Consider the following 25,713-nt stretch of genomic DNA (forward strand, 5'->3'; position numbering starts at 1 on the left):
GTACAGTGATTTAACACATACTATTTAGGAATCACCATGCAGAGGAAGTTGAAATACCTTTACCTGGATATATACAGAAGAGAGTTTTTGCTACTTATATATTTCTTATTTTAATTTGCAAACACTGTGGCCAGAATAAGGCCCTGGAGCAATTATACAAAAAAGGCCATAGGTACTTAATGCATTCAACACCTCCTGGCTGTTCCTCATGAATGGTAGCTCCGTCATTCTATTGCACTCCCGGCAATAATGTCAGTTTCAAGTGGGAAGAAATGAAGGACGATTACTGCCTTAAAGGAGACCATGATCAGTTGTATCGGACAGATGCTGTGTGCTGCAACGTTAATCAGGCACTATTAAGCATAGTTATATTGTTTATTTTATTGTACAGAACTGTAAAATGTAGGATTTGGGAAAAGTGACAAACATACTTTAAGCTTCTTTTAATAAAGTCATTTTTTCCTGTTTACTGTGAAATTCACCCTCAATTATCAAAAAAGTATAAAAAAACAACATATTTTTGATATATGCAGCATTTCAGAGGCATAATTCTTTTTCTAGAGATTTTTCGAATACCCTATGAATAACATGAACACACTGATAGCACCTTTCTATTCCTGAATGTGTTAAAAGCAGTGTCCTTTGTATAGATTTGTTCCAAAGAGCACCTTGCCAGTATTCTCCCTCTTGAATATTACTGTGTTAATGAGAGCCAATTTTATTATTACATTCCTTCAACCCACCCCCATTTCTTTCAAGTAGCAGCCAATTTTTCCTGCAGCCTGCTTAGTGCATCTGTGCATGAGAAAAAGAAAAACTGTGTGTGTGTGTCTGTGTGTGTGTGTGCGTGTGTATGTGCGTGTGTATGTGCATGTGTTTAGAAGCATATCCCTGACTGGCTGTGGGATGACTTTTCCTTCAGTTGTCAATTCTCTTGCCTGTCAGCAGAGCTGCTGGTAGTGGGAAAGGGAGGAGAAAGGCAGGGAGTAAAGGGAGGGTGAAGCTGGAGGGGACGAGGGCTGGCGTTCAGATCATCCTGGAGTAAAGAACTCACAAGGTCCATCAAATGGGAGGAATGCACATATTAGAAGCTGCACAGATGCCTCTTTTCTGTACTCTCCCGGTCTTTGTGACAGTTTTTTTTTCACCTTTCTTTTCCATTGATAAATACTCTTCAAGTCCTGTTACTGATTTTCTTGTTATGTAAGGGAAAACAAAACCTATATTCTTATTTATCTGTTTTTCTAGTAAATCTCTATCCAGAGATAACTGCAACCTTTGTACAAGACTTGAGACAATGGCATCCTGCTACAGCCATCCCTTAAACACACCTGGAACCACTGCTGGTTGTACATACTTTCTGTAATCAAACAAGAAACCTGTAGTAGAAATTAAAAAAAAAAAGAAGAAGATTTATTTTTGCCGCCCACCTTGTTGGTACTAAAGGTGGCATGCTTTGTGCATGTATTGTATGGAATAACCATTGTTTCTGAGCTTTAACCAAAGTGACAAACCTGCAGTCATGGAATCACCCACCAAGGAAATTGAAGAATTTGAGAGCAACTCTCTTAAATATCTGCAGCCGGAACAGATTGAGAAAATCTGGCTGCGTCTCAGAGGACTGTAAGTACTAGTCTTGTTTTTTCCTTTTTTTAAAACATATTTTCTTCCCACATTTTCTGTTCTGTCATCATTTGCCGAACTGTCTCGTCAATTATTTCATTTTGTGATGACCACGCTATCCATAATAAAAACCCCAACATGTGAAAGATCATGGAGTAAACAATAATTATAAATAAGTGGATCATTTCTTACTTTTAGTGGAACTCTATACAATATAGACATTTTTATATACTAATGACATTTTTCACATACTATTGAAAAGATGTAATAAATTTACATCTAGATTCTGAAACCTATTCGGTGTAAAATAACGATGACATTTATCTTTCCTTTGTACTATTGTTTCCTGTATATTCGCACGCTGCAAAGTATTGTGGTTATACATAAGTTAACAAACAAAAAGTGTCTGTTGCAAATGATTACAGATTGGTACACTTGTAGGCTATTGCACATGTGTTTTAATTCAAATTTGAATCCTAGTGATGCTAGTAGAAAACTTTTTTGACATTTAAAATATAGCTACCTTTTATTGAAATTTCCTTGCAGGTGTACCATGCAGCCCAATGACTAACTGCTAATTTAGGAAACCATAATTTGATCAAGTCATTTCTTCCACTGGGACACAAATAAGTTTGCCTGCTCTGAAAACCCACTGAGGGTTAGTAATGTGTGTTTATGCCATGGCAGTAGGCTTTGCTCATAGCTTGCATGGTTAAATCACTACAGTCCCTACATTTTTAATGTGCTTCACATCAAGTAAAAACTCTACTAGCTAAAGGGTTGACTCTTTAGTCAAAAGTGACACCTTTTCTTGGGGCAAATAGAAAAATATATTATTACATAAGCTGCCTTGACCTCAGAGGTCTTCTACAGAAGAAGAAATACCTGAGGTCCCAAAAGCATATAGTGCCTTTGACTAAAGACTCCATCTTCTCTTGGACCAATACTTCTTTATCTTTTTTCTTAGCTGAAGGTTGAAAGTCTTTTTTAACCCAATGTTAAATTAAACGCAGGGCAGGCTAGATATGTCTGTACATAGGCTACAATACATATGAACTATAAACTGTACTATATGATTTGCCAAACATATTACCCAGGGTTGAGTAGTTATTGGTGGTATTAATAAAAATGTCGCTATATTGGTATTAATATCACTATAAACAGCAATATGTACTTACACATCAAACACTTAAAGCTCACGTCGCATTTAGTGGCAGTGATTCTTTCAGTCAGCTGTATGGTAATGTTAAGCAGCTGAGCTTCAGTATTATAAATGGAATCTATGCCTCCAAAGCATCCTATGTAGTGAATTCAAATAAAAATCTTCGCTGACTTTAATTCACAGACAAACGTTGTTGGTATTTTTCCTGCTCCCGATACATGTGTGAATGAGGACATTAGGGTATTGCATTGCATCTCAACTCCCTCAGTCACATTGTAGGCTAAAATAGAGCAGGGAATATTCCGTTGTGACAAAGAGTGGAGACCCTTTGGCCCGTTAGCTCAGGTAGCTGGGACATCTCAGTGTTACCCCTTATTAATATCACTGATTCCAAGGCAAAGGTGTAATTATTAGTGTAACTTAGAAAAACAGAACACATTTAATATTTAAAACTTGCAATATTTATCATAAGTGTGAGTGGGTTTTAAGGAGAAACGGATACAGAACAAAAGAGTTTTATCTTCATAATTTGATTCGAATTGAGGCAGCAATCGTTTCTTAAACATTTGAAATTTAGTTATGAAACAAAATCCACAGTCAGCCCCAAGACAATCTGAGCAGTTGGAGCATTTGCAAAAATGTCAGCTTCCATTAAATGATTGATTCACAAAAAAAGATTTACACTGTGTAAATCAGTGTATAAAATGAAATAGTGCACAGGTTCGCACAGTTATGCATATGTAATGCTTTAGCAAAAAAAAATGTATTTCTATTACTACATCTCATTACAAACCATACTCTAAAGTGCCATCAATTTTCTTATGCGGTAGGTTGAATTTCATTTAAGTTGTACCATAAATAAATGGTTGCCAAATCAGTATAACATTGTAATGGTAATTGTGGATCCATATCCATTACAAAACCAATATGTTTTAAAGAGAATTTGCATTGACTGTGTTTAGGGAGTGGATTCACTAAACAGTAAGTTGGAGGTGCTTGTGATAAAATGAACTAAATTAATCCACCACATTAACTGTGCATCATAGCTAGTTTCTCCAAGTTTAACCCTTTTAAGGTAACCACATAGGGAAAGTGATACAATTCTTGATTTATTTCGTTAAAACACACACATGGTGAATATTGTTGAAGTGTTTGATATCTTATAATTCTGGAAGGGGTAAATGAATAGATAACCAGATATGTTTTTGATTGCTATGCTCATAACAGTGACATCTTTTTTTTGGTGCGGACCTATATGAATAACCTATGCTTCGCATCGCTAATGAGATGCACTACGTACTGTATGTGCAAAAGAAACAGGCATATGCTTAGACACATGTGCTGTCATGTGAGCAATAATTTAGTCCATACATGTACAAATGTTGAAAAATAAACATAAAGCAATGGTAAAAGAAAAGAAGACTTTCCTGGGCATTTGTGATTTATTTGTACCATGTAAGGTGGATGGACCTGTGCATATACCTAATATATATATATATATATACCTGTACCATAACGTATATTATATTTAGTTTTCCTCTATTTACAAAATGAGACCAACATTCTGTTGCACGTTATTATGACAGCATAGCATGCTGTATGAAGTTTTCTCAAATTTAGCTTTAAAGGGTATCCTGTGTAATTCCCATATTTTTCCACCCACAACTCAGCTAAATGACTGGTCCTGTGAGTCAATCTGACTCACTGAACTAGTAAAGAACAATTATTGTGGGAATTATGTGAAAAGCTTCACATTTTTATTTATTTATTTATTTTCCTGTGTTTCAAAACAAGGATAAAAATGGCTGCCTTTGGTAACTGTAACATTTAAAGATACGTACCTGATCAGGACTGACAAATATAAATTATTACTGATGATGAAAGCAAGGAATTTAAAATGAATAATGGAACAATACTAATTAAACTGATGAGAATTCATAAATATCACACAGCACTGCAAATGCAGATTCACCATTACAAAATAACGGTCCCCCACGTGATGACCCAAGCTCTTACTATCAAGAACAATAGTAGCCCAATCATTCACCGTAATGTATAGGACTGCAATGGAATCAAGTGTGCGGTATTCTGCATCTCTGCAATTCATCAGAATCACGCAGTGGAAAGTCACTGGTCTTCTACACATTCAGATTGTCAATATTCTGTATCATCTCTGTGTACCATGTGAGTTGTAACTTTTCCAAAATAGATGTATGTCAGTTTTTAAAGAGCCAGTCTTGTTGTAAATGAAAGTGTATTTTTTATGTGAGACAAGATGAACTTTCTTGAGTTCTACAAGGTACATCTGAATTAGTACATAAAGTCTGTTCTTTCCTATAGGGCACTATATTCAGAACTGGTACTACAAGCTATTACTACAGCTTACTACAATGTTGACAGTTGCACTAATCATGCTACCCACTGGCACCATGCCAATTGCATCCCATGCTGGCTATACTCAAGTGTGCTTTACAAGTCCCTTCAGTGTATTTCTTGTGAATAATATGAGACTAAAAGGTGGTTTATGATTAAAAATGATTAATAATCTGAAGATCTGGATTTTCCAGCCAAGACATTTTTTTTAGCCCTTGGGAGCAACTCATTGTTTTTTCTATAAAGGAAGGTAAATGTGTTGCTGGAATAAAACATAAATGCCTTATAGTCCACCCAAGTGATTTAAACATTCAATGTTTTTTTACTTGATAGTGTATCCTTCGAAAGGTACATGTGCAGATTATGTTAAATCCTGGTAGTGCATGAAAACACTTGACACTATGGTTTGTCTTTAGGGTTCTTTTACCAAATGGGAATAGTAATACTATACGATACACTGTATATGTATAATGAAGAATCAGAGCAGTGAGCAGCATACATTCACACATTTTGCACAGCTTAATTTAGATTTATCTCACTTCTGCAGTATAAGGATACGGGTTGGGTGCCAATCATAAGGGGCTCTGGTTGATTGGATTATAGTAAAAATGGGTGTGAATTGAGCAGAGCTCTGTCCTTTCTGTATACAGAGGTTTACAAGGCACCCAAGTCGCTCAACATTAAGCTTTCATATTTGAGGCACCTAGGCCAAAATTGGCGAGATCCCTGATAGGATATCAGTTCTTTAGTAAGCTGGAATCTGTGTGCATAGCACACCTGGTTGATAGCAAAGGAGAACATATCGTTGTGTAATTACTGTTTTAATATGGTACATTACTGACACCAGACCAATAATTTAGAAACTATTGAAGGTCTTTTGCATTGAACAATGGAGGATCCATTATATTCATCTTACATCATTATAAAAATAAGACTAATTGGCATTTTGTGCTTAACACTACATAACATCTCAAGGAAACCCTACCACAATAATGTAATTAAGATATATTGGAGAATATATATATATATAAATGTTATTCTAAAACCTTCAATATCGTTCTAAGCCAATATTAAAAGACTACAACCAACAGAATGATGCATTTTGAATATTGCCTGAAACGAGGTGAAACACTAAATAATTTAGGAATTCCAATAACGTAACTAGTCTTTTCACAAAGACAAAGATAATTGAATGCAGAAACCAGTTTAATAACTGGCAAATTGTATTCATTTTGAAAGCAGTTATAACCTAAAATTACATATAGTACAATGAGTTCCACAGCTCAGCCTACCACATCAATATGTAAATCCGATCTGTGGATTTCGTTTGCTAGCTGAGTATTTAATTGACAATAAGTGCTGTACTGTGTCATTTCCCAGAGTCAGGATAAAGAAAATCCTCATTTACTCATTGTATTGAATCTGCTTTTGGTATGTAAATGATACTGTACAGACCCAGTACCTTTGGCTGATCAATGTTGTTTAACAGCTGTCAATGACAAGATGTAATTTTTCTTTCTTACCACACACATTCATTATCCTGCTCATTACATTAGTATGGGAGCCCTTATTGTTTTCATTTTTTGGACAATTTTGTTTAATAGTTCACTTGGCAAAGTAAAGAGTTCTGAACCTAAATGGCGATGGTCACTGTGCACATGAAGTGATTCTTTAGCACACAAATTGTTTTAAAACTGATGAGCGTTTGCTTTTCTGGCTCAGGGAATGACTGATATCACTTAAGTCATAAAGGATTGTTTTTTTATCCCTGTGTCATTTTTAATGTTGAAGAATAAATGATCTAAATCACCTCTGATAAGCCGTTATTAATTAACCACACATCTAAATGACAAAATGTGCATTTGGTGCCTTATTGACTTTTGTATGTGTATAGGGATTTCTAAAAAAAAAAAAAATACACAAAGGACACATGATTTTAACCAAATAACATTGTAATCTTGTTAACACTGAATCATTTAAAAACACGATAAAAACAGATACATGAAATATATAGTTGTTTTATTTGGGCCTTAGGAGTAGTAGATTTCTAGAACACCAAGAATTGTTGTTTTAGATCAAGCTCTAATAGAAGGGATAAAAAAACCCAAGTGTTAATGGCAGCAAAGAAGCTGAGGATTCTGCATATACCTGCTTAAACCAAGGTTGTTCAATGTTGTTTGTTGGGTCACCTGTGATTAAATAGGGATATCTCAGCACTCCCCTTAATTAACAGAGGACAGGACCTCCGTCAAGAACAATCCATGGGAAACTGAAACTAATAACAGATTGAGAATTCTACATCACCAATGATATATTTATATTATAGGTAACCCTAGTTATTCGGAAGCCGTCATGTCCTCAATTAAATACATAACCATGACTATGTAGGCGTGCTCCAGATAGTTATCTGGAGTGAGCAAATATGGTGGACCATGTTCAAAAAAGATGAAATACGGGCAAAACCAAAGATTCAATTAAGATATTTTGATCCTGGTTTGATCTTGAGCTCTGTGATACGGGAATTGTGCCCTACATCTCTGGCTATCAGGTAGGGCTGTAGTGTGACTGTGTTCCTATTTGCAGGAATGTATGCTGAATGACTGTATAGTCTGTTTTCTGCTTTGTGTTTATGGAATAATGGTAAGCAATCACATGACAATCAACAGTTGAGTGGAAGCTTAGTTCTTAATCCACAGCTAAGCAAGGTAATAAAGAAGACATTACACGCAGCACCTCTAGTAGTTCAGGTTCAGATAACCTGGTTGTCAACAAAAGCACTAGACAAATGTCAGGGGAGGCTAAGTACCTGTCTAAAATGAGAATACTAGAAAAATAACAATTTCAGATGGAAATCACCGAGTTATGGTGAGAACCAAAATATATGCCTTTTTTGTAACTACATTCACATTGTGTGCAAATGATACATTTTATGCTATCATCATCATCAAAGCCTACATCATACCAAACATGAAACGCCTCAAGTTGCATCCCCCCACCTTGGACACATTGTTATGTACAATGCTTCAGTATATTGAGTAATACATGTTATAAAATTATTTTAAAACAATGACGTGTCCACTCCTCTCATTTTAAATCTAAGATGTCTGCAATATGCGATTTTCAAAAAAGACAACATAATTACTGTTTACTGAGTGCTAAAGCCTTGATTTCACTGTGTACTCAAATTTTCTTATTGAAAAAAACAAAAAACAGAGAAGTTTATGATTTATTTCCCTTGTAATTCAAAAGGCTTTCAGTGGTACATAACAGGGTTACCTTTGAGGAATTACTAGGCACCATACATTTATGGCATTACTGGTTCAGGCAGGTGAAATCTTGCATGCTAAAAACTGATCAGGTTGTCATGAAAGAGTAATTCTCAATGTTTTTAAATGTGTTAATTAAGTGAAAACAAGCCTTTGCACTGACACACACTAAATAATACAGTGTCTGTCGACTGAGCTGAACAGATGTCTTCACAAGGAGCAAGATTAGTTAGTCCTGTTGTTTTCGCAGCCTATGTATGTGTGTGTATATATATATATATATATATATATATATATAAATTTATATAATATATATACGGTATATAATTTATATATATATAATATATGTGTATATGTGTATATATTGATTATATTTCAGCAAGCAATTTGTCAGGAACATAAAAAGGTAGATAGAAGTAATGTAATCAAATTACACACAAAAGAAAGAGCTCTCCTTTAGGACTGAACCGTTTTTTTGTATTTAATTGTAGGTGATGACCAACAGTTAATTGCACAGCTGTACTGACCTCCCACCATTATTGAATAGATTTTAGTAATTACAGGAATAAGGCAAGACATGCACCGCTAATTTAATCTATCAGACGTTTTCAAAAGGGTTATGTCAACTATTACAACAGTGTCTTTATATGCACATGATCAGATCTGAATAACTGAACCATTCTGCATTACAAAGCCAACCATAATGTCATTCACTACATCCTTAGGCCACATCTCTGCTCTTGGATCACCCGTCTTACTCTCTCCTTTAATTGGTTTCAAAATGCTGCCTATTTCTGAAACAAAAATACAAAAGAGATATTTCCAGCACTCGAATAATGTAAACAGACTGGACTGTGTAACAATACATAAAAAAGAAGTTTGTTACATCCTTGTTAAAAGCACAGCTACATATAATGCCAAGCATTACAATCTGACGCCTTGTGACCTTAAAAGGACTTAATCATAGACTAACAGCACCAAAGCAATAGTAATACATAATGAGATATACCGGTATTAATGAAAAACAGAGAACAAGTAAGCAATCACAACTCATGTGGTCAATGAAAGCAGAATAAATCTGCTGAAACTAAGGAAAGCCAGTTAGTTAACCCATGGAGAAACAGAGTTCTCAGGCCGCCATCATACATACATCTGGTTATAGTAGAAATCCCTTAGGTAAAAAAGCAAGGGAGTTTTTGTCCTTCCAAAATGTAAAGCAAACACTATATATGTCGCACCTAATCAGTACAATAAAGGTAAAATTGTAAGAAATATTTTTTCATTCAGCACAGTGCTGTATACAGTAATTAGCACTGACAAAGCTTGGTTTTATCTAATTTTTGCTTATACACTTCTTTTATCTGCAGACCTGGGCGCTGCCATTGTTGTCAGTCACGTGATAATTTGGTTGAATCTCTCTGCTCAAACACCACAGTGAGCTTTTTTTATGGCAATGGTAATAAAGTCCATTACCTCATAGACTTTCATTAGTCAGTGTATCTGGCTGAGTGATTAACAATGAGCCACAGTATTATTTACCACAGGTAGTGGAAATTTCAGCAGCCTGACAACATTATGGAAAAACTAGAGCAGTTTTGAAAAAACAAACAATACAATATTTAGAAGACTTATTTTTGACTTGATGCGAATAATACAAATGATTGGAGTTCCCCTTTGTTATGGAGTTATTATGCAAATACTGTCACTGTTTGTTTATGGTAATATTGCATTGCCTTGTACTTCCTGTTCCAACCTCTGACCTGGATGTAGTTATACAGTTCAGCATGATTCCTCAAACCAACAGCTTACTGTGTCTTGATTTCTTTACATGAAACACCCTTTAAGCTATTTAATCTTAGCAAATCTGTAATTTTATTTTTTTGCCTAAAGGTTAAGTCACAGAACTTTTTAAGAAGCTTTCTTGGTTTCTACTGCAACAACCTTTTGTTACATGCCAATCCAACAATGCTATGAATTATATTTCTAATGCTGCATTTAGTTGCAAAAGAAGTAAGTAACATTGCACCTTTAAAATAGAAAAGTCTGAATTGCATCATAAGTAATGCTAAAAAAGAAGCTAAAAATGCAATGCTTCTCCATACTGTTAACACAATTAGAAGTCACTTGTGACCAATAGAGTCGCTCGTACGGACCTTGAAACGGGAAGACCGTGGTCTGCTCAGGCCAAGTTCCGCCATCGGCACTTTAACTCCTGATGGGGAGCTTGGCCTGTCTGCCCGCTCCAAGAGTTAAATGTCTTTAACTCCTGACCGCGAATCTACGGATTTCGGCTCCCATTATCTAAGCAGCATTGCAGGAGTTAACGGGAGCGGAAATCCGTAGGTTCGCCGTCAGGGCCATAAGAACGACTTTATTGGTCACCGGCAGGGGCCTCCATGTGGTTGTTTCTGTTAGAACTTTTTATAAAACACTTTTGGAAGCCATTGCAAATGTGGAGGCTTTATTTTTGTTCTGATTGATGGTGTTGATGGTAGCATTGTATACCTTTCTACAGTTGATTTGAAGCCCAGTGATGTAGCGCCTTGAAGTCTGTTTACACATACAAGTGGTACCCATGTTTTAACAGAGCGTTAATGAGATCTCACACAATCTTTCAAGTAGTCTGTGTTCCTTTCACACATCTTATATCAATTACACCATACCTTGCAGGTTTACTAGGCATGTACTGCCAAAAAGCACCAGAGATTCATCTATACTGGTATTTTGAAAATGAGTTTAAACTTTGGCAAATGTTGCCAGGGTATCAATCAGTGGCCTTACTTAATGCAGTCTGTTGTGGAGAATCTCTGATCAGATCAACTGCGTTATCATTAATAAAGAGAAAAAGAGGGTACAAATCATCTCAAATTGCCAGGTTGACCATAATACTGTTTTGCATATAAATTAGTTTGCATGATCATGTCCTGCAGAACATCATATGTAATTAACAACTGGAAGAAATCTAGCATACCAAAACTGGTAGTGTCAACCAGAGGGATTGATGTACTGGTACAAAGTCAGCATTTTAGATACATTACCACCAAGAGGTCTACTGGGGTTGACACAGTAGGTTATAGAAATGTGTGAGTAACAACTTGACTCACATTCCAAATTTAATGGAAAATAGTAAGATGCAGAGTTGCTGTCAGAACATACTTATCATTTTCTGAGTCTGAATCACAATTGGATGGCATGTGGTAGTCATAAATTCCTCTACACTGTTAGCCCTCTTAGTCATTTTCACTAATAATTGAAAACCCACAATTTAAAAAAAAATACTATCAAGTAAACAACTAAACTAACCAGCAATTTAAAACAATCCCAATGTATTTTCAGCCTCAATTACCATGTTTCTGTTACTTTGATTTCTTTATGCAAACATATTAGTTACAAGTGGGCAGGGCTAATGTAAAGACCTCTCCATTGAATTGTACATTAACAGAAATGTACAAAGAACAAGGAGTCATCATCTGAGACTCGAATAGTGTTGATTTCATACACAAAGAAGGAATTATTTACAGTAAGTGCAATAAAGGTATGGAATTCACTGCCCAGAGAGGTGGTGCTATGAAATGCAATGGATGCCTGGCTATTTTTAGAAAAGCAAAACTTACAGGGCTATAAATAATAGAATAAACATTAATATTTTATAGCATTTTGATCTAATGGGAAATCTGGTTGCCTTTTTGGAGTCAAAGATGTTTTCCCCTAAGTGACCAAACCTGAAAAATAGCTTAATTTGGATTTTTTGCCTTCTTTTGGTTTAAAAGCAAGAAGTATAGGTAGGAAGATTGAATATGATGGATTTAGGTCTTTTTAACCTGGATTACTATGTTAATATGTTGTCCTAATCACAGTACTGAAAAATAACACTGGCACGAGCAGGTCCCCAAGACTTGGATCTGGGCTGGGGCTGTCCTCGGTTCATTCTATATCTGTCTCATCCACTTTTAAGGCTCATCACATATAGATTAAGTACTTTTATTAAAATATGCACAGAAATTAAATGAGAGCAAATGGGCACATGGCACAGGAAGTGTTGAATGCTGTGCTTTCTTCTTGACAACCAGTGTGCACTTTGCACCAAAACTGTTCCTTTATTGAAATTGTCCATAGATTATCCTTTTATGGCCAAACCAAAGAATCATTTAGTGATAAAAAAAATGTTGCATAGAAAACAGATTAGTGATTTCCATTGCTAGCTCAATCACATAGCACCCAAATGCTACAAATTCAAACTTAAATTTTTTCAAATTTGATTGACATTTCTTTTTGGTAAATTTCCAGCAGAGGAGTACATGTTGAGCTGCTTGGTTAGACTAAAATATAACTGTTTTGTGAACTGAGGGATGGAAAAAGAGTAAAGTGAAAGATGTCTACTGGAACGGGCAACCAAGAAAGAAATACATTTAAAAAAGTACTCAGAAAGCAATACACAGCTTGAATTATTTTCCTGGAGCTTAAGGCTAGATCTTGATTTATTCGGTTTTGCTTAATAAAGTGTTGGTCAGTTTGATGTGATTCTAATGTCTCTTGCCTTCTGCAGCTGGTCATGATAAATCCTTCTTTCTCTAAATGCCCAGTGCAGTACACTAATCCCTGATCCCAACTGTCATTTAGTTGTTTGGGGGCATTAGCGTTAGGATTCTAAGATATGAAATATGAAATACAACCAAATATACATTAAGTTAAATGAAGACACTTTTCGTTCTTTATTTAGAAAACATTGCTTACTATGAATATATATATATATATATATATATATATATATATATATATAAAATTAGTTTATCCACACTGTACATCCCCCACCCAACCCTCTAAACACCAGAATATTCCTCTAAACAAAGTATACATACACTTCCAGACACTAACACACCCAGACATTCACACTAACACCCAGACATTCACACTAACACCCAGAAACTTACATTACCACAACTAAGCACTAACATACCTAGGTAAGGACACGTTTACATGCACAGGGAAACATACTAACATACTCAAAGACACACATTCACACACTAAAATACCCCACATACTCACAAACACACTTTTACTAACATACGCTGACGCACTTACTAAAATTCCAAAATCCATACCAATTTACCCATGTTCACACACTAAAATACCCCCCCCCACACACTAACATACCCAGGCACTAACACATATATACCTAGACAAAGACACATGTTCACACACCAACATCCCCCGAAACACACACTAACATACCCAAAAACACATGTTCACACACTAACATAACTAGCCACAACGTTCACTAAAATACCTTGAAACATACTTTCACTAACATACCTATATGCAGACACACACTCAAATCCCCCCCACACACATTTATATACCCAGGCACTCACACTAACATACCCAGACAAAGACATATGTTCACACACTAACCTACCCAGACACACACGTACTAACGTACCCAAAGGCACATACCCAGGCTTACCCAAAGACACATGTTCACACAATGACATACTTCACCAGGAGGGTCAAATACAGAGAGTTCCCAGGTATGTGCCTAATTAACACAAAGTTAGTGCATATGTCTACGGCAACTTGCTTCTACTCTCTTTGGAGTTTTACCTGTAGCCACGATCTAAATACGAAATTGTTTTAAACGAAAAGCAATTAAGGGCTAACGGGTACCAAAGGTAGAAAGGATAAGGATTGAATAGTGCTAAATAGAGAGGAAAACAAAAAAGAATACAGATGGGGTGAATAGTTTTGATCCTGGCCGTGCCTCCCACCCATTCTTATGCATTTATAAGAAATGTTTTAATAAAATCTACAGTTATGTTCAAATGTTTGCATACCCTGGCAGAAATTGTGAAATGTTGACATTGGTTTCGAAAATATCATGGAAAAAAATGTATTTTATGTAAGGATAATGATCATATGAAGCCATGTATTATCACATTTTAAAATCATAATGATAACATATATCACCCAAATGGCCCTGATCGAAAGGTTACATACCTTTGAATTTTTGGCCTTGTTACAGACACACAAAATACATTGGTTAAAATGACAACTAAAGGTTAATTTGCCACACCTGTGGCTTTTTATATAGTAATTAGTGTCTGTGTATAAATAGTCAATGACTTGTATGTTAGCTCTCACGTGAATGCACTGAGCAGGCTAGATACTGAGCCATGGGGAGCAGAAAAGAACTGTCAAAAGACCTGCGTAATAAGGTAATGGAACTTTGTAAAGATGAAAAAGGATATAAAAATATAAAAACGTGTATTTCTAAACTCAGGACAAATAGTAGAATCTATTTAGCTGGTCTTTTTACTTGCTTTTGTCGGTGAGTAAAAGATTTTTCAAATAAAAGTCATAAAAGGTGTTTTTTTCATATTTCCACCATTTTTTTATTTTATTTATAGTAAATATGATGATATGATCAAAATGGTATCTAAAGAAAGCCCATCTTGTCCTGAAAAAAACAATATATAACTTGTGTGGGTGCACTAAATGGGAGAGGAGAAAATTACAGCTGAACACAAGCACCACAAAAGTTTTAAAACAGCCTTTGTCCCAAAGGGTACAAAAAGAAAACATAAACCCGGTCCTTAAGGGGTTAATTTATTCTTTGTTGCCTTTTTATGTTTTATGATTGTGCCATTCTGTTATAACCTACAGTTAAATATGAATCCCATAACAAATAAAAGAAATGTGTTTTGCCTGCTCACTCATGTTTTCTTTAACCCCTTAATGACAATTGCCGGTCCTGGCATGGCACGGAAAAGCATGTGCTTTACGACAATTGACGTGCCAGGACCGGCACGTCTTTAAACGGGTGCAGAAAGCGATCTACTATCGCTTTCTGCACCCAAAAAGCGTTGCTGAATGCCTCGACCTCGAGGCATTCAGCAACGCCGCGATCGGCACGAAGGGGCCATCTCTGGCCCCTCCACGGGGCGTCAACATCCGCCATACTTTGTATGGCGGCGGACGCCCGTTTTAAAAGCGTTTAGGAGGCGATCGACGATCGCCTCCTAAACTTAAATGGTGTCGCTGGAATGCCTCGATCAGGAGGCATCCAGCAACACCAAACACTAACCTTTTGATGGGCTGTGACCGCTCCGGAGAGCGTACACAAAAAGAGAGGTTGGAATGCAGCACTCAGCAGTGAAATGGTGCACGAGCCAGGGTACCACCAAGTCCCTCAATAAATCCAAAATAAAGAAGCAGAGGCTCAGCACTTCAAATAATAAGGTGAGTTTATTTCACACAGGCAACGTTTCGACGCACAGGTCTTTCTCAAGCCTCCGGAGAGCGGTCACAGCCGCAGCTGCCGGCAATCTTCGCCATCAAGGAAGATGGCCGCCGTCCTGTAACAGGAACCACAAATTTTAAAAGTTCGCTAGATGGTCCAGACCATCTAGAGAACTTTGGCTCCACTTGCAGGTTGAATACAGGTACTGCATTCACCATGCAAGTCAATGGAGCCCAGCTTTCTAATCACAGTGTGATTAGTAAAAATAAATTAAAAAATAAAATAAAATTAATAATAATTAGAAAAAAATAGTAAAAAAACAGTAAAATGTAAAAATCATTTCCCACTGATGTCACTATCAGGGGAACCTCCAAGTTGAAAAAAAATGTTAAAATTTTTTAAAAAAAAAATAATAAAAAAAAAAAATATATATATATAAAAAATATATTTTTGTGAGCAAGTCCTAAAATTAGCATATTAGCTTAAAACAATTCTCGCATGGAAAGAGTTAAAATACTGGCATATTAAATGCCCGTGGGGTGTCTACTTTTAAAAAATGTATGATTTGATGGGGTAAATTGAATGGGCCAGGTTCAACAACGTCCCAATTAACACGGGGGGAAGGATGGCCACACATCTAATTTCCAATTAGAAAAATGCACACGTACCAAATGTGGCCTTTTAGTTCCCCCAAAAAATGACACACCCATGCATGTGGGGTATCACTGCACTCAGGAGATGTTGCTGAACACATTATGGGGTGTCGTGTGACAGCGGCATATACCAGGAGCTGTAAATTCATACATAAAGTAGGTGTGTGTGTGAAAATACACACACAAAAATATTACTGCAAACTTTGAAAAAATGCTGGTGGTAAAATGTGTGCATGCAAAGAGTTAAAATACCAGCATTTAAAATACCCTGTGGTGTCTAGTTTTGAAAAATATATGGTTTTGTTGGGCACACTGAAATGGCCTGGCTCAAAGATGTACCAAATAGGGCATGGGCAGTGGATCCCAAATGCCAAAGTTCAACATTGAAAAAAGCGCATGCCCCAAATGTGGCTCTTTTGCCCCAAAACAGCCAGGCAAAATCATTCATGTGAGGTATCGCTGTACTCAGGAGATGTTGCTGAACACATATTGGGGTGTTTTGTGATAGTGACATATACGAGAACATTTTAATTCATACCTGAATTAAAATGTGTGTGGAAAACCAAATGCAAACAAATGACTACCACAAAGTTTGACAAAGACTGGTGGTAGATATGGTGCATGGAAAGAGTTAAAATACTAGCATTTGAAATACCCTGGGGTGTCTAGTTTTCAAAAATATATGGGTTTATTGGGCACACTGAAATGGCCCGGCTCAAAGATGTACCAAATAGGGCATGGGCAGTGGATCCCCAAATGCAAAAGTTCAACATTGAAAAATGCGCATGCCCCAAATGTGGCCCTTTTGCCCCCAAACAGCCAGGCAAAATCATTCATGTGGGGTATCGCTGCGCTCAGGAGATGTTGCTGAACACATATTGGGGTGTTTTGTGATAGTGACATAAACGAGAACATTTTAATTCATACCTGAAGTAAAATGTGTATGACAAAACAAATGCAAAAAAATGACTACCATAAAGTTTGACAAAGACTGGTGGTAGATATGGTGCATGGAAAGAGTTAAAATACTAGCATTTGGAATACCCTGGGCTGTCTAGTTTTCAAAAATATATGACTTGATGGGGTAAATTGCATTGGCCGGGTTCAAAGATACCCGAAATGGCACAAGGGGGGAAGAATTACCAGATTTGGAAAAAATGGCTTTGAAATAGCAAAACGCTACCTGTACTTATTGCCCCATAATGGGTAGAAAAAAGCAAAAAAACATAAAAACATTGGGTATTTCTAAACTCAGGACAAATAGTAGAATCTATTTAGCAGGTTTTTTCATTACCTTTTATAGATGAGTAAAAGATTTTTCAACTAAAAGTTAGAAACAGTCATTTTTTTCTAAATTTTTCACCATATTTTATAATTTTTTTAATAGTAAATAATATGATACAATCAAAACAATGTCATCTAAAGAAAGCCCTTCTTGTCCTGAAAAAAACAATATCTAATGTGTGTGGGTTCAGTAAACGGGAAAGAAGAAAATTACAGCTAAACACAAGCAGCGCAGAAATGTTAAAAAGGCCATTGTCACAAAGGGTACAAAAAGTAAAATCAGCCTTTGTCTCGAAGGGGTTAAAAATGGTACTTATATTACCAATTCTCCAATATTACCAACGCAAACTTTTGATCACAATTGTACCTGGCCCAATTGCCATACAGGCATACAGAAAGGTCTACAGAAAATTCCTGGAAACTCAAAAACAAAGGCATGTCTAGTACTTACCATATTAGTATCCTACAATGTATGGTATGATCAAAATCATAATTAGCTGTATTTTCCAGGGTGTTTATTGTACTTATTTGCAGTGTTCGGAGTAGATCATACAACAGAGATGGGTCAGTTTTGTCAGATGAACATAATGTGCATTTCACATTTCAGAGAGAGATGGCCTTGTTTTCATTGCTCCTTCCTAGTAAACAAGAGCCTTCACAATCTGTTTGTCGGGTGTAGACTGCTGGAATTTGGAAAGCAAAACTGAGGAACCGGCCAAATTATAAAGTACATACAAAAAATTAGATGATAAAATAAGATTCTGTGAAAGAACGGATTTAATCGATTCAGTTTACCACTGCCAAAACAATGCTGCTGTACATCCAAGTGTAATACTAAAATACAGATCTTCCTAAATAAACATAACTCACCTTGTATAAACAGTGCAGTTGTCTGTAAACGTATTACTGTAACTACAGGGGTGAGAAATATTTTTACATCTTAATAAAAAAGGACACACATACGGTACATTTTACATGTTGCTGACTAATGGCAATACCTGGGAATGCTGGGTGAGCTCTGCTTCTCTGGTTCTCCGGGTCAAGATCCGAATCCTCCGGGTCACGGGAGCGGGGTCTTGACACGCCCTGCTCTCCCCCCATTTTTGCTTTAAATGGGGGTATCTCCAACTGCCATCAGCGGGACCGCCCACCGATGTCAAAGGGACCACCCACCAATGTCACAGGACCACCCACCGACGTCAGTGTACAGTCCTGGCTGAGACCTGCAAGGGAAGGCTCTGGTTTGCCGGAGCCCACAAGTTCCCAGGTATGCTAAGGGCAGGAGCATTTTTGTTATTTTACCTTACGTAATAGGCTGGTACTGCGCCCACTCACGGCAGTCCTGCAGGACAGGGGAATTTGCTATAGATGGGTGTTCCCCTTCCAGCTCATTATCACTGGGAGCACTGCACACATTATCAGGAGGCATCAGGGCATATCGGCTGTAACGGGAGCCCTCAGGATTCTTCCGCTGAGGGTGGATGACTGGTTGTCACCTACGTTTGTTCTTGGAGATGGCCCCCGTGAAGCACCACTGCCGAAACGTTCACTTCCCATGCAGGACACCACTGAGATTGAAAGACACCCTCCCGCGTATACGCGGAGAACAGAAGACACTTCCACTAACAGTCCTTAACACCTCATATACCTTGTCAAAGCCTGGCATTCCTTGCAGTAGCTCCTTTAACTAATAATAATAATTTTTTTTTTGCATCTTACGTATACGTTGAATATTCTTGAAATGCACACTTCACGCAGTTAGGTTCTCGAACACCTTTCATTATGGTTAATGTTATGTTTTTGATGGAAGTCTGGTTTGTTCCTCACTGATGCTGAGGTGGGGGATGAAGGTTAAATTTTTTTTTTGGGAGGGGGGGCATATCTTGCACAATAATTGCATTTGTTTTACATGCACACTTCATGATGTTTATAAGAATCTGTAATTGCTGATATACTGACCTATACCTTTTTTGATGTTTTTCGCTCCGTTGTTCTCTAGCAATTAAAGCGACTCTAAATGTAGGGGCACAGCTATCCTGTTTTCACTTCACACCCCTTTTCTCCTCACGGCAGTTAAGGTTGACCCTGATGGCAGGTTTACTTTTGATAAGGGAACTATTCATGATCAGATGAATACCTTTGCCTCTGTTTACCTTCCTAATAGGGGACAATGTGCTGCCTTATTTCGGACACTACTATGGAGTTTAAGCTATCCTTATCTTGGTAGGTGACTTTAACCTCCCATTGGATACCCGGTTGAACACCACCTTAGGGACCTCCCACACTCCAGCCTCTCTAATTAGACAATTCAACTCTGTCCTGCATAAACACAGGCTTGTGGACTGTTGGAGGGTCGCTCACCCAGACGGGAGGGATTACACTATCACCTAGAATTGTTAGAGAGCTGCGTCATTGGGGTATCGGGGGTTTCGGATCACTCCCCAGTCTCTCTGGGACTTCATGGTGGCCTAACGAATCATTGCTATCAGACACTGTTACCATTGAGTAGGTGGACAATCTGTTTGAACATTTTTTTCCTGGAGAATGCTGACTCAGAAGTCGGCTTAGCACCCACATGGGAAGCCCATAAGTCCACTATACGGGGGATCTTTATTAGTAAGGCTTCGCACCTCAAACGGCTACGAACTAGTGAGTTCTCTGACCTTTCCCAACGCATAGCTACGCTGGAGTCCAGACATAAGGACTCAGGTGATGAGCACACTTACTTAGAGTTAGTGGCGCTCAGGCGATTATTTTACGAGCATAGTCCCGGGGTCTGTCCCGGGCTCTGCAGCCTAAACAACAGACGTTTTACATTAGTAAAATTAAGACTCCTGGGGGATCGATCTCGTGTTCTCCCTCAGACATCTCTGAGTCTTTTTGCCAGTATTATCGTTCCCTGTATGCCTTGCAGGGGCCTGGCACAGGCGAGCCTAGATGCAACCAAATTTGGGAATACCTGGAATTGCGTTTGCTGTCATAGTCCGAGGTCCTTGAATAACAGATCACAGTAGAAGAAGTCTTGGCCGAAATGAAATCCAGGGCGGCTGGGAAAGCCCCAGGTCCTGATGGCTTACCCCGGAGATATAACAGGGTATTTCGGCACCGTTTACAAACACCCTTGATGTCTCTGCTAAACGCCATCAGGTAGGGAGATTGGTTTCACCCACGTTCACGAATGGCAACAATCTGTTGCCTAAAGAGGGCAAGGAACCCTTGTTGTGCCAGAGTTACAGGCCCATTTCCCTACTAAATACAGACAAAATATTCACAAAGGTCCTGTAGGCCAGGCTCCAACGGGTATTGGTCCATCTGGTACACCCAGATCAAACAGGGTTCATTGAGGGGAGGGAGCGGCGGGTCTAGGATGTACAGAGCTTTAAACACTATTTACACCCCCAAGGTGACTGGCCAGAGGATCCTTCTCCTATCCACCAACGCTGAGAAAGCGTTTGACAGGGTGGACTGGGACTGGTGTTCTAGACTCTCAGTGCTATAGGTTTTGGTCCGTTTTGGCTTAATTGGATCTCGAGACTCCTTGTATTCCTCCCCTCTGCATGCATTCGCTTAAATGTGGCCTTATCACTTTTCCTATACGCAATGGGACGCGTCAGGGGTGCTTCTCTTGCCCTTCCTGTTTGCTCTTTTGTTGTGGTCGGCAGTTCAAAGTGTCTCATTGCGCTGATGACTTGCTGTTCACGGTGTTACAACCCACTATATCTCTTCCTAATATCCATAAGAAGTTGTGCACCTGTGGAGATGTATCTAATTTTAAAATCAATGTTGGAAGCCCTAGACATGTCCATATCCCCAAGGGATGCAACGGCAGACCGGAACTCATTTCCTTATAGATGGTGTCACAAGAGTGTGAAGTACTTAGTGGTTTGTGTTCTGAGAAATGCATCTGCGATCTTTCAGGAAAATTTCCCTAGGTTATTGAATCAACTGCGGGACAATCTGCTGAATGAATGTCCTTCCAAGGATGTTATATCTTTTTCAGACATTACCGATTACCGTCCCGAGGGTATACTTTAGAGCAATTCGCAGCCTGGTGAGCCGGTTTGTGTGGAGGAGGAAGAGTCCCAGGCTCAGATATGCCTTGCTGATCAGCCCAAAGGACAAAGGCGGCCTGGCTCTGCCTGATTTCCACGGCTATTATCGTGCCGCTCATCTGCAGTGCATCTTTGAATGGTATTACCACTCTTCCTCCAAGCTGTGTATCTATATGGAAACAGCTATGACTCCGTTCACCTTAAAAACAAGCATAATGCTTCGCCATGGAGCCTTCCGGGTGTCGGTTTGTCCCAGTCCTTGTAAGAGCCTCTTTAGGGGTGTGGCATCAGAGGAAGGTTGGAGGAACTCTTGTCCTTCCCCTTCCCTCTGACACCTATAGAAGATAACCTAGATTTCCTACCGGGGTTGGAAGGTGGATTCCTGAGTTCTTTGGGCGTTTCCTCAGGTGCCTTGTTGTCGGAGATGGGGGGGCGCTCATCTTCTCTTTCATCAGATTGTCTCTGGGGTCACACATACTGTCCTTCAACGCTATCGTTTTCACCAACTAACACCAAAAATGTTGGTCCTCCAAGGTAAACATAACCTGGGGAGGGATCTGATAGAGTTCAAGCGACTCACACAGTTGGAGGGGATGCCTCGGAGAGGGATCTCTAGGACATACCGTTTACTAATGGTAGAAGATTCTTCTGCATCCTTGCCTTTCATGGGGAAGTGGGAGGAGGCCCTGGGTGTAACTATCTCAGATCAACAATGGGAAAAAATTTACATTACAGCACATCAGTGTTCCATCACTTCTAAAATCCAGGAGAGCGCTTACAAAGTGTTAACCATGTGGTACAGGACTCCAGAGTCCGTATGCAGGATCTTTCCGGGGAGTAATCCGATCTGCTGGAGATGCAATGAGGAACGGGGGTCGTACATGCACATATGGTGGAGTTGCTGGGCTGGGGTTTTTTGCTTTGTAGAGGGAGTAACAGGGCTGATTCTCCAGTTTTCTCCGGACAGTGGCAGAACTACCGTCAGGGGGGCCCAAGGGGTGCCGAGCGGTTGCTGAAAACGACCGCTCGGCAACTCTTGGGCCCCCCTGACTGACAGAAATCCAGGATGCCTCTGCACCCCGCTGCTGCCGCTGCTGCCGCCGCCGCCTGCCTCAGCGCTGCCCAGAGTACAGTGTTGGGAGCGTGAGGCGTTTGTCTCGGGTGCCGGCGCTTCACACTGAGCGCCGGCATATGACGTCATATGCCGGCGTTCAGCAGTGAAGCGCCGGCACCCGAGACAAATGCCTTACGCTCCCAACACAGGTGTTAACGGTAAGTGACCAACAAAGGGGGGGTAGGGAGGGAGTGGGTAGATTGTGAGAAGGGGGGGTAGATCGTGAGAAGGGGGGATAGGGAGGGAGAGGGTAGATTTTGAGAAGGGGGGTAGGGAGGGAGAGGGTAGATTGTGAGAAGGGGTAGGGAGGGAGAGGGTAGATTGTGAGAAGGGGGAGGGAGAGGGGAGATTGTGAGAAGGGGGAGGGAGAGGGGAGATTGTGAGAAGGGGGGTAGGGAGGGAGAGGGGAGACTGTGAGAAGGGTGTAGGGAGGGAGAGGGGAGACTGTGAGAAGGGGGTAGGGAGGGAGAGGGAGATCGTGAGAAAGGGATAGATGGGTGGGGGGGCCCTGAGGTTTCTAGTTACGCCCCTGTCTCCGGATGTTGGGCTACTCCTTAATTTACATAGATCCTTAGCATCCATGAAACGTTCTGTCATCAGGCATGCCCGTTGTTTGATCCCTATGTTTTGGAAGCGCAAAGAGGCTCCCACCCTCCACCACTGGGTGTCCAAGTTTGAGGAGATTAGAGTTATGGAAGAACTGATTCGCTTGGCTTCTGATAGGATGGAGGCTTAAGAAAAACTGTCGGTGCGCTAAGCTAGTCACAGGCTCAAATAATACAAATGTGTAATACGAGGCCTACCAAACAGGTGTAAGCATGCTGCAAGAAACAGTGTATTGGCTGTACAATGTATACAAGAAACAAAAACTGTCTGCGCTTCTTACCCTAATAAAGTTGGCAACAAATATATAAACATAATATAAATGAGAGGTTTTGGTTATATGAATTGGCCAAAGTAGGTTCTCACCCTATTGAGAGTGTGCCTTGACGTGGCGGGTGAGCTTAATTATGCTTTGGCCAATTCATAGGGATATGTGGGTTACACATATAGTGCCATATAGTGGGTTAAAAGGCATTTCTGGAGGCAGAGTGGCATTAAGGGGGTTAAAAGGCATATCATTGGGCACTCTGCCTCCAGAAAAGCCTTATGCCCCCCCATATAACATAGCATTTGCTCTGAAAAAAACCTTGTCTTATAATCAAGCAAGCACAGTACAATTTTATTAACACGACATTAGAATAGAAGCGTAATTCCTAGTACTGTTACATAGCCAAACCCCTCCCATATAAAATATTTAATCATGTGCTTTTTTGTCTTCAAAATCAGGTGCTAATAGACATAACTGCCATCTTTCTAGCTCCGACTACCCAGAGCCCTCTTTTGCAGGATGTGGGTAGGAGGTCCCTCTGACGTCAGCGGGTGGTCCTGTTGCCGTCACAGAGTTGTCCCACTGATGTCAGTGGGTGGTCCTGCTAACATCAGTGGGGGTAGCGGTAACATTGTGGGACACGCTATTGTTGGAGGGGAAGTGGGCGAGGAGTGATGTGTGCCGCTCCCGTAACCTGGAGTTTCCTTGTAGTAATGTGAAGAGCCAGAGAAGCGATGCTTCACTCGGAGTATGCAGGTATGCTTATGGATGTCACCATAAAAACATAAAGAGCTACTTAAAAGTGTGTTGATTTTATGTGAATAAAACCCAAGGGGAAATAAAACAATGTATCTGTCAAGAATGTATTCTTTCAAAGTACTTACCTTATGTGTTCCTTACCTCCTCCGTAGTCCAGGGTTTCCATCAGTGATTGGCTGTTTTTAGTAATTGGCACCGCATTCTGTGCATGTACACTGTTCAACTAATATTAAACAATGAAATAGTCTAAGAGTAATAAAGTAGATCTCTTCCATTTCACAGTCATAGAAGTACTGCTTGATTTGTTCCATGGCAGAGTATCTAATCAGAGCACTGTCTGTAGTCTTACACAATTTTATTCAAAGAATATTCAATACTTATAGTGGAATTCAGAGGCGTGTATATTTCCGTGTGAGTGTTATTTTTTTACTTCTACTATACAGATAACCACACAATATATGGTGCACATTAGTACAGATTGTCAGAACAACTCGAAATCACTGTCATCAACTTGTATGCCCTTTGTACAACATCACTCAACTTTCTGTCCTAAACACTGTGAAGGGTTGAAGCTTTTTGCAGTAAACAGGCTAAAACAAAAAAGCTTTTTTGGAGCATTCGGTTTTCTGCTTCAGTGCACATCTTAGTCAAACTGCCTGGCTGTGCCGTGCCCACGTCACTGTGTGCCCTCGATTTGAGCAGCACAAGAGACTGGATGCATTATATAAGCACATTAGGACCCGAAGGACACACAACTCATTTTCTTTTGTGAAGGAACTTAACTAAAAACCCTTTTAAAGGCTATTATGATTTCTCATTGGAACAAAGACATGCAGGCTTTCAAAAGTAGGTTGAAGATAAATATAATGACAAGACAATCCTGTACACTAGCAAGTTACAGCTGATTATACTTGAATTGTACATTACCATGAAATGGACAGAGATGTAATACTACACGTTGTAGTATTTGCACGGCATACATTAACAATACAAAGAAAATTAGGCTTGATTAGCTTGATATGATCAATTGATCTAACCAGTATCTATATGTGTATGCCTAAGTGCGTGACTAAAAGCTAATCCTACTCAGAAGGCGAGCTTTTCTGGCAAGAAAGGCCACCCCTATGTAATGCATGGTTAAGTCAGGAAGTAAAAAAATCTTGTAAAAATCTACCTCATTACCCAATGCATTATTCAGACTCAACTCAGACCATCTTGCAGAAGATTAGCTGTTGATAATGCCTAGTCATAAAAGGGAGCTTGAATGAACTCTCCTGTTGAACTCCCTTTGTTGAACAGACTCTAATGAAGTACAGATT

The 25,713-nt window shown here is 39.1% G+C and overlaps 1 protein-coding gene across 4 annotated transcripts in view; it reads left to right on the forward strand.

Annotated features, from left to right (window-relative positions):
• Positions 1–25,713, forward strand: part of PDE1C (phosphodiesterase 1C) — a 350,923-nt gene that overhangs the window by 139,240 nt on the left and 185,970 nt on the right. The window contains exon 1 of one of the 4 annotated variants that reach the window (XM_053466977.1): positions 905–1,623. The exons of the other annotated variants lie outside the window; for them this stretch is intronic. Coding sequence (XP_053322952.1) covers positions 1,523–1,623 — 101 coding nt within the window. The 5' untranslated portion in view covers positions 905–1,522. Of the gene's footprint in view, positions 1–904; positions 1,624–25,713 lie in introns of those variants that run through there. 4 annotated transcript variants of the gene reach the window in all.

Source organism: Spea bombifrons, chromosome 5 (assembly GCF_027358695.1).
Source record: "Spea bombifrons isolate aSpeBom1 chromosome 5, aSpeBom1.2.pri, whole genome shotgun sequence".
NCBI classification, from domain to species: domain Eukaryota; kingdom Metazoa; phylum Chordata; class Amphibia; order Anura; family Pelobatidae; genus Spea; species Spea bombifrons.